Source organism: Oncorhynchus nerka, linkage group LG2 (genome assembly GCF_034236695.1).
Source record: "Oncorhynchus nerka isolate Pitt River linkage group LG2, Oner_Uvic_2.0, whole genome shotgun sequence".
NCBI classification, from domain to species: domain Eukaryota; kingdom Metazoa; phylum Chordata; class Actinopteri; order Salmoniformes; family Salmonidae; genus Oncorhynchus; species Oncorhynchus nerka.
The window spans coordinates 12534253-12548708 of record NC_088397.1 but is presented as its reverse complement, the minus strand read 5'-3'; the positions used below and the strand labels follow the sequence as shown (position 1 = coordinate 12548708).

At 44.0% G+C, this 14456-nt stretch overlaps 1 protein-coding gene across 1 annotated transcript in view; it reads right to left on the bottom strand.

Annotated features, from left to right (window-relative positions):
- LOC115116037 (protein unc-80 homolog) overlaps nucleotides 1-14456 on the bottom strand; it is a 125787-nt gene that overhangs the window by 15139 nt on the left and 96192 nt on the right. The window contains 3 exon segments of the mRNA XM_065020602.1: nucleotides 5259-5424; nucleotides 8923-9107; nucleotides 11859-12065. Coding sequence (XP_064876674.1) covers nucleotides 5259-5424; nucleotides 8923-9107; nucleotides 11859-12065 — 558 coding nt within the window.

Sequence of the window (14456 nt, the reverse complement as noted above, 5' to 3'; positions counted from 1 at the left end):
ACTAATGGGTAGTGTACTAATGGGTAGTGCACTAATGGGTAGTGTACTAATGGGTAGTGTACTAATGGGTAGCGTACTAATGGGTAGTGTACTAATGGGTAGTGTACTAATGGGTAGTGTATTAATGGGTAGTCCACTAATGGGTAGTGTACTAATGGGTAGTGTACTAATGGGTAGTACCTAATGGGTAGTGTACTAATGGGTAGTGTACTAATGGGTAGTAACTAATGGGTAGTGCACTAATGGGTAATGCACTAATGGGTAGTGTGCTAATGGGTTGTGTACTAATGGGTAGTGTACTACTGGGTAGTAACTAATGGGTAGTAACTAATGGGTAGTGTACTAATGGGTAGTGCCTAATGGGTAGTAACTAATGAGTAGTGTACTAATGGGTAGTAACTAATGGTTAGTGTACTAATGGGTAGTGTACTAATAGGTAGTGTATTAATGGGTAGTCCACTAATGGGTAGTGTACTACTGGGTAGTAACTAATGGGTAGTAACTAATGGGTAGTGTACTAATGGGTAGTGTCTAATGGGTAGTGTACTAATGGGTAGTAACTAATGGGTAGTGTACTAATGGGTAGTAACTCATGGGTAGTAACTCATGGGTAGTGTACTAATGGGTAGTAACTAATGGGTAGTAACTAATGGGTAGTGTAGTAATGGGTAGTGTACTAATAGGTAGTGTATTAATGGGTAGTCCACTAATGGGTAGTGTCCTAATGGGTAGTGTACTAATAGGTAGTGTATTAATGGGTAGCGTACTAATGGTTAGTGTACTAATGGGTAGTGTACTAATGGGTATTGTACTAATGGGTAGTGTACTAATGGGTAGTACCTAATGGGTAGTGTACTAATGGGTAGTGTACTAATGGGTAGTAACTAATGGGTAGTGCACTAATGGGTAGTGCACTAATGGGTAGTGCACTAATGGGTAGTGTGCTAATGGGTTGTGTACTAATGGGTAGTGTACTACTGGGTAGTAACTAATGGGTAGTGTACTAATGGGTAGTGCCTAATGGCTAGTAACTAATCAAATCAAATCAAATGTTATTTGTCACATACACATGGTTAGCAGATGTTAATGCGAGTGTAGCTAAATGCTTGTGCTTCTAGTTCCGACAATGCAGTGATAACCAACAAGTAATCTAACTAACAATTCCAAAACTACTGTCTTATACACAGTGTAAGGGGATAAGGAATATGTACATAAGGATATATGAATGAGTGATGGTACAGAGCAGCATACAGTAGATGGTATCGAGTACAGTATATACATATGAGATGAGTATGTAGACAAAGTAAACAAAGTGGCATAGTTAAAGTGGCTAGTGACATAAGAATGCAGTCGATGATCTAGAGTACAGTATATACATATGCATATGAGATGAATAATGTAGGGTAAGTAACATTATATAAGGTAGCATTGTTTAAAGTGGCTAGTGATATATTTACATCATTTCCCATTATTAAAGTGGCTGGAGTTGGGTCAGTGTCAATGACAGTGTGTTGGCAGCAGCCACTCAATGTTAGTGGTGGCTGTTTAACAGTCTGATGGCCTTGAGATAGAAGCTGTTTTTCAGTCTCTCGGTCCCAGCTTTGATGCACCTGTACTGACCTCGCCTTCTGGATGATAGCGGGGTGAACAGGCAGTGGTTCGGGTGGTTGATGTCCTTGATGATCTTTATGGCCTTCCTGTAACATCGGGTGGTGTAGGTGTCCTGGAGGGCAGGTAGTTTGCCCCGGTGATGCGTTGTGCAGACCTCACTACCCTCTGGAGAGCCTTACGGTTGAGGGCGGAGCAGTTGCCGTACCAGGCGGTGATACAGCCCGCCAGGATGCTCTCGATTGTGCATCTGTAGAAGTTTGTGAGTGCTTTTGGTGACAAGCCGAATTTCTTCAGCCTCCTGAGGTTGAAGAGGCGCTGCTGCGCCTTCTTCACGACGCTGTCAGTGTGAGTGGACCAATTCAGTTTGTCTGTGATGTGTATGCCGAGGAACTTAAAACTTGCTACCCTCTCCACTACTGATCCATCGATGTGGATAGGGGGTGTTCCCTCTGCTGTTTCCTGAAGTCCACAATCATCTCCTTAGTTTTGTTGACGTTGAGTGTGAGGTTATTTTCCTGACACCACACTCCGAGGGCCCTCACCTCCTCCCTGTAGGCCGTCTCGTCGTTGTTGGTAATCAAGCCTACCACTGTTGTGTCGTCCGCAAACTTGATGATTGAGTTGGAGGCGTGCATGGCCACGCAGTCGTGGGTGAACAGGGAGTACAGGAGAGGGCTCAGAACGCACCCTTGTGGGGCCCCGTGTTGAGGATCAGCGGGGAGGAGATGTTGTTGCCTACCCTCACCACCTGGGGGCGGCCCGTCAGGAAGTCCAGAACCCAGTTGCACAGGGCGGGGTCGAGACCCAGGGTCTCGAGCTTGATGACGAGCTTGGAGGGTACTATGGTGTTGAATGCCGAGCTGTAGTCGATGAACAGCATTCTCACATAGGTATTCTTCTTGTCCAGGTGGGTTAGGGCAGTGTGCAGTGTGGTTGAGATTGCATCGTCTGTGGACCTATTTGGGCGGTAAGCAAATTGGAGTGGGTCTAGGGTGTCAGGTAGGGTGGAGGTGATATGGTCCTTGACTAGTCTCTCAAAGCACTTCATGATGACGGAAGTGAGTGCTACGGGCGGTAGTCGTTTAGCTCAGTTACCTTAGCTTTCTTGGGAACAGGAACAATGGTGGCCCTCTTGAAGCATGTGGGAACAGCAGACTGGTATAGGGATTGATTGAATATGTCCGTAAACACACCGGCCAGCTGGTCTGCGCATGCTCTGAGGGCGTGGCTGGGGATGCCGTCTGGGCCTGCAGCCTTGCGAGGGTTAACACGTTTAAATGTCTTACTCACCTCGGCTGCAGTGAAGTAGAGACCGCATGTTTTCGTTGCAGGCCGTGTCAGTGGCAATGTATTGTCCTCAAAGCGGGCAAAAAAGTTATTTAGTCTGCCTGGGAGCAAGACATCCTGGTCCGTGACTGGGCTGGGTTTCTTCTTGTAGTCCGTGATTGACTGTAGACCCTGCCACATGCCTCTTGTGTCTGAGCCATTGAATTGAGATTCCACTTTGTCTCTGTACTGACGCTTAGCTTGTTTAATAGCCTTGCGGAGGGAATAGCTGCATTGTTTATATTCGGACATATTACCAGACAACTTGCCCTGATTAAAAGCAGTGGTTCGCGCTTTCAGTTTCACGCGAATGCTGCCATCAATCCACGGTTTCTGGTTTGGGAATGTTTTTATCGTTGCTATGGGAACGACATCTTCGACGCACGTTCTAATGAACTCGCACACCGAATCAGCGTATTCGTCAATATTTCCATCTGACGCAATACGAAACATGTCCCAGTCCACGTGATGGAAGCAGTCTTGGAGTGTGGAGTCAGCTTGGTCTGACCAGCGTTGGACAGACCTCAGCGTGGGAGCCTCTTGTTTTAGTTTCTGCCTGTAGGCAGGGATCAGCAAAATGGAGTCGTGGTCAGCTTTTCCGAAAGGGGGCGGGGCAGGGCCTTATATGCGTCGCGGAAGTTAGAGTAACAATGATCCAAGGTTTTACCACCCCTGGTTGCGCAATCGATATGCTGGTAAAATTTAGGGAGTCTTGTTTTCAGATTAGCTTTGTTAAAATCCCCAGCTACAATAAATGCAGCCTCCGGATAAATGGTTTCCAGTTTGCAAAGAGTTAAATAAAGTTCGTTCAGAGCCATCGATGTGTCTGCTTGGGGGATGGGGGGATATATACGGCTGTGATTATAATCGAGGAGAATTCTCTTGGAAGATAATGCGGTCTACATTTGATTGTGAGGAATTCTAAATCAGGTGAACAGAAGGATTTGAGTTCCTGTATGTTTCCTTCATCACACCATGTCTCGTTAGTCATGAGGCATACGCCCCGCCACTCTTCTTACCAGAAAGATGTTTGTTTCTGTCGGCGCGATGCGTGGAGAAACCCGTTGGCTGCACCGCGTCGGATAGCGTCTTCCCAGTAAGCCATGTTTCTGTGAAGCAGAGAACGTTGCAGTCTCTGATGTCCCTCTGGAATGCTACCCTTGCTCGGATTTCGTCAACCTTGTTGTCAAGAGACTGGACATTGGCAAGAAGAATGCTGGGGAGTGGTGCGCGATGTGCCCTTTTTCGGAGTCTGACCAGAACACCGCCTCGTTTCCCTCTTTTTCGGAGTCGTTTCCTTGGGTCGCTGCATGCGATCCATTCCGTTGTCCTGTTTGTAAGGCAGAACACCGGATCCGCGTCGCGGAAAACATATTCTTGGTCGTACTGATGGTGAGTTGGCGCTGATCTTATATTCAGTAGTTCTTCTCGACTGTATGTAATGAAACCTAAGATGACCTGGGGTACTAATGTAAGAAATAACACGTAAAAAAACAAAAAACTGCATAGTTTCCTAGGAACGCGAAGCGAGGCGGCCATCTCAGTCTAACTAATGAGTCTAACTAATGAGTAGTAACTAATGAGTAGTGTACTAATGGGTAGTAACTAATGGGTAGTGTACTAATGGGTAGTGTACTAATAGGTAGTGTATTAATGGGTAGTGTATTAATGGGTAGTCCACTAATGGGTAGTGTGCTAATGGGTAGTGTACTAATGGGTAGTGTACTAATGGGTAGTAACTAATGGGTAGTGTGCTAATGGGTAGTGTACTAATGGGTAGTGTACTAATGGGTAGTGTACTAATGGGTAGTACCTAATGGGTAGTAACTAATGGGTAGTAACTCATGGGTAGTAACTCATGGGTAGTGTACTAATGGGTAGTAACTAATGGGTAGTAACTAATGGGTAGTGTACTAATGGGTAGTGTACTAATAGGTAGTGTATTAATGGGTAGTCCACTAATGGGTAGTGTCCTAATGGGTAGTCCACTAATGGGTAGTGTCCTAATGGGTAGTGTACTAATAGGTAGTGTATTAATGGGTAGTGTATTAATGGGTAGTAACTAATGGGTAGTAACTAATGGGTAGTGTGCTAATAGGTAGTGTATTAATGGGTAGTGTATTAATGGGTAGTCCACTAATGGGTAGTGTACTAACGGGTAGTGCACTAACGGGTTGTAAACTAATGGGTAGTGTACTAATGGGTAGTGTACTAATAGGTAGTCCACTAATGGGTAGTGTACTAATGGGTAGTGCACTAAAAAGTAGTATACTAACGGCTACTCTACTAATAACTAGTATACTAATCAGTGGGTTACCAACCAGAGCCACTGTGCACGGCCTCCTTGAGGATCTTCAGCTCGTTGTTGAACTCTGCGAACAGGGAGCTCTTGCAGAGGGGGCGGGGGATGAAGCGACGCTCCAGCTGGTCAGCGATGTGGTGGCGGGCCGTGATCTCCTCCTGGGAGTCAGCTGGCTGGGTCAGGAGCTGGGAGGGGTTAAAGAGCAAGGGGATGAAGGGAACGGGAGAAGAAGAGAGCACGAAAAGAGAGAGAGCAAGAAAGAGAGACAAGGCAAGAAGGGCATTCTATGCCATCAAAAGGAACATAAAATTCAACATACCAATTAGGGATCTGGCTAAAAATACTTGAATCAGTTATAGAACCCATTGCCCTTTATGGCTGTGAGGTCTGGTGTCCGCTCACCAACCAAGAATTCACAAAATGGGACAAATACCAAATTGAGACTCTGCATGCAGAATTCTGCAAAAATATCCTCCGTGTACAACGTAGAACGCCAAATAATGCATGCAGAGCAGAATTAGGTCGAGACCCGCTAATTATCAAAATCCAGAAAAGAGACGTTAAATTCTACAAACACCTAAAAGGAAGCGATTCCCAAACCTTCCATAACAAAGCCATCACCTACAGAGAGATGAACCTGGAGAAGAGTCCCCTAAGCAAGCTGGTCCTGGGGCTCTGTTCACAAACACAAACACACCTCACAGAGCCCCAGGACAGCAACACTATTAGACCCAACCAAATCATGAGAAAACAAAAAGATAATTACTTGGCACATTGGAAAGAATTAACAAAAAAACAGCAAACTAGAACGCTATTTGGCCCTAAACAGAGAGTACACAGTGGCAGAATACGTGACCACTGTGACTGACCCAAACTTAAGGAAATCTTCGACTGTGTACAGACTCAGTGAGCATAGTCTTGCTATTGAGAAAGGCCGCCGTAGACAGACCTGGCTCTCAAGAGAAGACAGGCTATGTGCTCACTGCCCACAAAATGAGGTGGAAACTGAGCTGCACTTCCTAACCTCCTGCCCAATGTATGACCATATTAGAGACACATATTTCCCTCAGATTACACAGATCCACAAAGAATTTGAAAACAAACCCGATTTTGATAAACTCCCATATCTACTGGGTGAAATACCACAGTGTGCCATCACAGCAGCAAAATTTGTGACCTAGTGCCACAAGATAAGGTCAAGCAGTGAAGAACAAACACCAATGTAAATACAACCCATATTTATGCTTATTTATTTTCCCTTGTGTACTTTAACCATTTGTACATCATTACAGCACGGTATATATACATAATATGACATTTGTAATGTCTTTATTCTTTTGGAACTTCTGTGACTGTAATGTTTACTGTTCATTTTATTGTTGATTTAACTTTTGTATATTTATCTACCTCACTTGCTTTGGCAATGTTATCACATGTTTCCCATGCCAATAAAGCCCCTTGAATTGAGAGAGAGAGAGAGAGAGAGAGAGAGAGAGAGAGAGAGAGAGAAGAGCGAGATGAATAAAGGATTTGCCAATAAAGTCCCTTGAATTGAGAGAGAGGAAGAGGAAGAGGAAGAGGGAGGGAGAGAGAGGAAGAGGGAGGGAGAGAGAGATAGTTAGTTGACAGAGAGAGAGAGTGAGAGAGAGGAAGAGGGAGGGAGGGAGATAGAGAGAGAGATAGTTAGACAGAGAGAGAGAGAGGGAGAGAGAGAGAGAGAGAGAGAGGGAGAGAGATAGTTAGACAGAGAGAGATAGTTAGTTAGACAGTGAGAGAGAGAGAGAGAAAAAGAAAGAGAGAGAGAGAGAAAAAGAGAGCGCGAGAGGGAGATAGTTAGACAGAGAGAGAGGGAGAGAGAGAAGAGCGAAAGAGAGAGAAAGAGAGACAGAGGGAGGGAGAGAGATAGTTAGTTAGACAGAGAGAGAGATAGTTAGTTAGACAGTGAGAGAGAGAGAGAGAGAAAAAGAAAGAGAGAGAGAAAAAGAGAGCGCGAGAGGGAGATAGTTAGACAGAGAGAGAGGGAGAGAGAGAGCGGGAGAGCGGGAGGGCGAGAGAGACAGAGAGAGAGAGATGAATAAAGGATTTTGTGATTCTAGACCTAGAAAAAGCATAGAGGAAGAGGTATATAGAGGGGAACACTAGAGGGTTGTAGGATACACACATTGCAGGGTACAGTATACTACTATACAGGGTAGTAGAATGGAGGGTACAGTATAATACTATACAGGGTAGTAGAATGGAGGGTACAGTATAATACTACACAGAATGGAGGGTACAGTATAATACTATACAGAATGGAGGGTACAGTATAATACTACACAGAATGGAGGGTACAGTATAATACTATACAGGGTAGTAGAATGGAGGGTACAGTATAATACTATACAGAATGGAGGATACAGTGTAATACTATACAGGGTAGTAGAATGGAGGGTACAGTATAATACTATTCAGGGAAGTAGAATGGAGGGTACAGTATAATACTACACAGGGTAGTAGAATGGAGGGTACAGTATAATACTTTACAGAATGGAGGGTACAGTGTAATACTATACAGGGTAGTAGAATGGAGGGTACAGTATAATACTTTACAGAATGGAGGGTACAGTATAATACTATACAGGGTAGTAGAATGGAGGGTAAGGTATAATACTATACAGAATGGAGGGTACAGTGTAATACTCTACAGGGTAGTAGAATGGAGGGTACAGTATAAAACTAAATAGAATGTAGGGTACAGTATAATACTATACAGAATGGAGGATACAGTATAATACTATACAGAATGGAGGGTACAGTATAATACTATACAGAATGGAGGGTACAGTATTATACTATACAGGGTAGTAGAATGGAGGGTACAGTATAATACTACACAGGGTAGTAGAATGGAGGGTACAGTATAATACTATACATAATGGAGGATACAGTACAATACTATACAGGGTAGTAGAATGGAGGGTACAGTATAATACTACACAGGGTAGTAGAATGGAGGATACAGTATAATACTATACAGGGTAGTAGAATGGAGGGTACAGTATAACACTATACAGGGTAGTAGAATGGAGGATACAGTATAATACTATACAGAATGGAGGATACAGTATAATACTATACAGAATGGAGGATACAGTATAATACTATACAGAATGGAGGGTACAGTGTAATACTATACAGAATGGAGGGTACAGTATAATACTATACAGGGTAGTAGAATGGAGGGTACAGTATAATACTATACAGGGTAGTAGAATGGAGGGTACAGTATAATACTATACAGGGTAGTAGAATGGAGGGTACAGTATAATACTATACAGGGTAGTAGAAATGAGGGTACAGTATAATACTATACAGGGTAGTAGAATGGAGGGTACAGTATAATACTATACAGGGTAGTAGAATGGAGGGTACAGTATAATACTATACAGTGTGGTAGAATGGAGGGTACAGTATAATACTAAACAGAATGGAGGGTACAGTATAATACTATACAAAATGGAGGGTACAATATAATACTATACAGGGTAGTAGAATGGAGGGTACAGTATAATACTATACAGGGTAGTAGAATGGAGGGTACAGTGTAATACTATACAGGGTAGTAGAATGGAGGATACAGTATAATACTAAACAGGGTAGTAGAATGGAGGGTACAGTATAATACTACACAGGGCTCCTACCTTGCACTGGATAAAGGGACGCAGCAAGACGAAGATGGGAATCCGAGTACGCACTATGAAATCTATGAAGTCCCAGAAGGCCAGGCCTCCCACCTTCCTCAGAGACATCTCCTTGGCCTGCAGGCTGAGGCGATACCACTGGTTCCCCAGCTGCCGCTCAAAACAAACCAACACCACCTTTAGAGCTGGGGGAGAAGGTGGGAGTAGGGGAGAGAGGAGAGGAGGGGGTAGAGAGAGTGGGGAGAGAGGGTGGGAGGGGAGAGAGAGGGGGAGGGGAGAGAGAGGGGGAGGGTAGAGAGAGTGGGGGAGAGGGGAGGAGGGGAGAGAGAGGGGGGGGGGGGAGAGAGAGTGGGGGTGAGGGGAGGGTGTAGAGAGTGGGGAGAGAGAGGGGGAGGGGTAGAGAGAGTGGGGAGAGAGGGGGAGGGGGAAAGAGAGGGTGGAGGGGGAGAGAGAGTGGGGGAGATGGAGGAGGGGAGGGTGTAGAGAGAGTGGGGAGAGTGTAGAGAGAGTGGGGAGAGAGAGGGGGAGGGGTAGAGAGAATGGGGAGAGAGAGGGGGAGAGGGAGGAGGGGAGGGTGTAGCGAGAATGGGGAGAGATGGGGAGAGATAGAGAGAGGGGGTAGAGAGAGGGAGGAGGGGAGATGAGGGGGTAGAGAGAGGGAGGGGGAGGGAGTGGAGAGAGTGGGGAGAGAGATGGGGAGGGGGAGATAGAGAGGGAAGAGAGGGGAGGAGAGGAGTGAGGGGAGGGGGAGAGAGAGAAAGACAGAGAAAGTGAGGAGTCAGAAAGAGATGGTATTCAGTATTCAGACCCCTTGACGTTTTCCACATTTTGATACGTTACAGCCATATTCTAAAATGGATTAAATAATTATTTTCCCAGCAATCTATAAACAATACAACAAAGCGAATGAAAGAACTGAAATACCTTATTTACATAAGAATTCAGACCCTTTGCTATGAGACTCGAAATTGAGCTCAGGTGCATCCTGTTTCTATTGATCATCCTTGAGATGTTTCTACAACTTGATTGGAGTCCACCTGTGGTAAATTCAATTGATTGGACATGATTTGGAAAGGCACACACCTGTCTATATAAGGTTCCACAGTTGACAGTGCACGTCAGAGCGAAAACCAAGACATGAGGTCAAAGGAATTGTCCGTAGAGCTCCGAGACAAGATTGTGTCGAGACACAGATCTGGGGAAGGTTACCAAAAAGTTTATGCAGCATTGAAGGTCCCCAAGAACACAGTGTCCTCCATTATTCTTAAATGGAAGAAGTTTGGAACCACCAAGACTCTTCCTGGTGCTGGCCGCTCGGCCAAACTGAGCAATTGGGAGAAAAGGGCCTTGGTCAGGGAAGTGACCAAGAACCTGATGATCACTCTGACAGAGCTCCAGAGTTCCTCTGTGGAGATGGGAGAACCTTCCATAAGAACAACCATCTCTGCAGCACTCCACCAATCAGGCCTTTAAGGAAGAGTGGCCAGACGAAAGCCACTCCTCAGTAAAAGGAACATGACAGCCCGCTTGGAGTTTTCCAAAAGGCACCTAAAGACTCTCAGACTATGAGAAACAAGATTCTCTGTTCTGATGAAACCAAGATTGAACTCTTTGGCCTGAATGCCAAGGGTCACGTCTGGAGAAAACCTGGCACCATCCCTATGGTGATGCCTGGTGGTATCAGCATCATGCTGTGGGGATGCTTTTCAGTGGCGGGGATTGGGAGACTAGTCAGGATCAAGGCAAAGATGAATGGAGCAAAGTACAGAGAGATCCTTGATGAAAACCTGCTCCAGAGCTCAGGACCTCAGACTGTGGCGAAGGTTCAAATTCCAACATGAAAACGGCCCTAAGCACACAGAGAAGACAACGCAGGAGTCTCTGAATTTCCTTGAGTGGCCCAGCCAGAGCCTGGACTTGAACCCGATCGTACATCTTTGGAGAGGCCTGAAAATAGCTGTACAGCAACATTCCCCATCCAACCTGACAGAGCTTAAGAGGATCTGCAGAGAAGGCTGGGAGAAACTCCCCAAATACAGGTGTTATTGACATATATATATATTTTTTAATTGAACCTTTATTTAACTAGGCAAGTCAGTTAGGAACAAATTCTTATTTACAATGACGGCCTACCCCGGGCAAACACGGACGACACTGGGCAAATTGTGTGCTACCCTGTGGGTGTGCCAAGCATGTAGCGTCATACCCAAGAAGACCTCAGGGTGTAATCACTGCCAAAGGTGCTTCAACAAAGTACTGAGTAGAGGGTCTGAATACTTATGTAAATGTGATATTTCCGTTGTTATTTTTAATAAATTTGCAAAAATGTCTAAACTTATTTTTGCTTTGTCATTATGTGTTATTCTGTGTAGATTGATGAGGAAAAAAACAATTTGATACATTTTAGAATAAGGCTGTAATGTAACAAAATGTGGAAACATTTAAGGGGTCTGAATTCTTTCCGAAGGCACTGTACGCATGAGGGTGATTGAAAGATGAACTGAGGTCGACATTCCAGTCCTGTTGGTGGTGGTAATGCACCTTAAAGTTGGTTGCCAACCGCCATATGAAGTCCAACGAAGAAGACTGAAGGAGGACAGATTACTAGAAACTAACTCAGTTGACCCTTTTATCTGTGGATTAATTGTCGGAGTACAGAACCTTTAACAACCCAATGTTAATATCCCAGGACAAATTAGCTAGCAACAGCAAGCTAGCTAGCTAAATTGACATGAATGTTTAATGCTTTTCGACCTGTCCCCGAATTAATATAGTTGGTTCAAAGTTTGTTTTGATATTTCAACCTGCGAGTCCTGATCATGTCTGGTGTGGCTGGACAAAATCAACACATGCGCACGATGGCAGACGCACACGCTCACCCGGTCTAGTCAGCATGTGAGTCTACATTTAAATAGTCCAAGTCTGCATAACCCTACCCAGGTATGCAGCCTGACTGGTGGACTCGGCCAGGCCCTCTCTCCTCAGGTCCTTGCCCTGGTCCCCCGGGGTGGAGCAGTGGGCGGGGGACGTGTCCAGCATGAAGTTCTTGGTCCGGGACGTGCTGATGATGCGCGGGGGGAGGAGGATGTTGATGACCGTCTGCAGGAGCAGAGAGACCTCAGGCTGCTCCAGGTGTGGGGAGTCTGGATAGGGTGGAACACACACACAGACACAGACACACACACAGACAGACAGACAGACAGGTTGCGTTCAAGGCTGACTATTGCAGTTGTGCAACACATATCAACTAATCGTTAGGTGCCAGGTCATCGATGGCGCAGGCGAGCATCAGATTGTTATATACAGAGCTTTCAGAAAGTATTCCACATGTTGTTACGTTACAGCCTTATTCTAATACAGATTCAATTGAACAAAATCAGCAATCTACACACATGGGGTATTATGTCATTATGGGGTATTATGTCATTATGGGGTGTTATGCCATTATGGGGTATTATGTCATTATGGGGTATTATGTCATTATGGGGTATTATGTCATTATGGGGTATTATGTCATTATGGGGTGTTATGCCATTATGGGGTATTATGCCATTATGGGGTATTATGTCATTATGGGGTATTATGTCATTATGGGGTATTATGTCATTATGGGGTATTATGTCATTATGGGGTATTATGTCATTATGGGGTATTATGTCATTATGGGGTGTTATGCCATTATGGGGTATTATGTCATTATGGGGTATTATGTCATTATGGGGTCTTATGCCATTATGGGGTGTTATGCCATTATGGGGTATTATGTCATTATGGGGTATTATGCCATTATGGGGTGTTATGCCATTATGGGGTGTTATGCCATTATGGGGTATTATGCCATTATGGGGTAGTATGTCATTATGGGGTAGTATGTCATTATGGGGTAGTATGTCATTATGGGGTATTATGTCATTATGGGGTATTATGTCATTATGGGGTGTTATGCCATTATGGGGTATTATGTCATTATGGGGTATTATGTCATTATGGGGTGTTATGCCATTATGGGGTATTATGCCATTATGGGGTATTATGTCATTATGGGGTATTATGTCATTATGGGGTATTATGTCATTATGGGGTATTATGTCATTATGGGGTATTATGTCATTATGGGGTATTATGTCATTATGGGGTATTATGTCATTATGGGGTATTATGTCATTATGGGGTGTTATGCCATTATGGGGTATTATGTCATTATGGGGTATTATGTCATTATGGGGTCTTATGCCATTATGGGGTGTTATGCCATTATGGGGTATTATGTCATTATGGGGTATTATGTCATTATGGCGTGTTATGTCATTATGGGGTGTTATGCCATTATGGGGTGTTATGCCATTATGCCATTATGGGGTATTATGTCATTATGGGGTAGTATGTCATTATGGGGTAGTATGTCATTATGGGGTAGTATGTCATTATGGGGTATTATGTCATTATGGGGTCTTATGCCATTATGGGGTGTTATGCCATTATGGGGTATTATGCCATTATGGGGTATTATGTCATTATGGGGTATTATGTCATTATGGGGTCTTATGCCATTATGGGGTATTATGTCATTATGGGGTATTATGTCATTATGGGGTCTTATGCCATTATGGGGTGTTATGCCATTATGGGGTATTATGTCATTATGGGGTATTATGTCATTATGGGGTATTATGTCATTATGGGGTATTATGTCATTATGGGGTATTATGTCATTATGGGGTCTTATGCCATTATGGGGTGTTATGCCATTATGGGGTATTATGTCATTATGGGGTATTATGTCATTATGGCGTGTTATGCCATTATGGGGTGTTATGCCATTATGGGGTATTATGCCATTATGGGGTATTATGTCATTATGGGGTAGTATGTCATTATGGGGTAGTATGTCATTATGGGGTAGTATGTCATTATGGGGTATTATGTCATTATGGGGTCTTATGCCATTATGGGGTGTTATGCCATTATGGGGTATTATGCCATTATGGGGTATTATGTCATTATGGGGTATTATGTCATTATGGGGTCTTATGCCATTATGGGGTATTATGTCATTATGGGGTATTATGTCATTATGGGGTCTTATGCCATTATGGGGTGTTATGCCATTATGGGGTATTATGTCATTATGGGGTATTATGTCATTATGGGGTATTATGTCATTATGGGGTATTATGTCATTATGGGGTATTATGTCATTATGGGGTCTTATGCCATTATGGGGTGTTATGCCATTATGGGGTATTATGTCATTATGGGGTATTATGTCATTATGGCGTGTTATGCCATTATGGGGTGTTATGCCATTATGGGGTATTATGCCATTATGGGGTATTATGTCATTATGGGGTAGTATGTCATTATGGGGTAGTATGTCATTATGGGGTATTATGTCATTATGGGGTCTTATGCCATTATGGGGTGTTATGCCATTATGGGGTATTATGCCATTATGGGGTATTATGTCATTATGGGGTATTATGTCATTATGGGGTCTTATGCCATTATGGGGTATTATGTCATTATGGGGTATT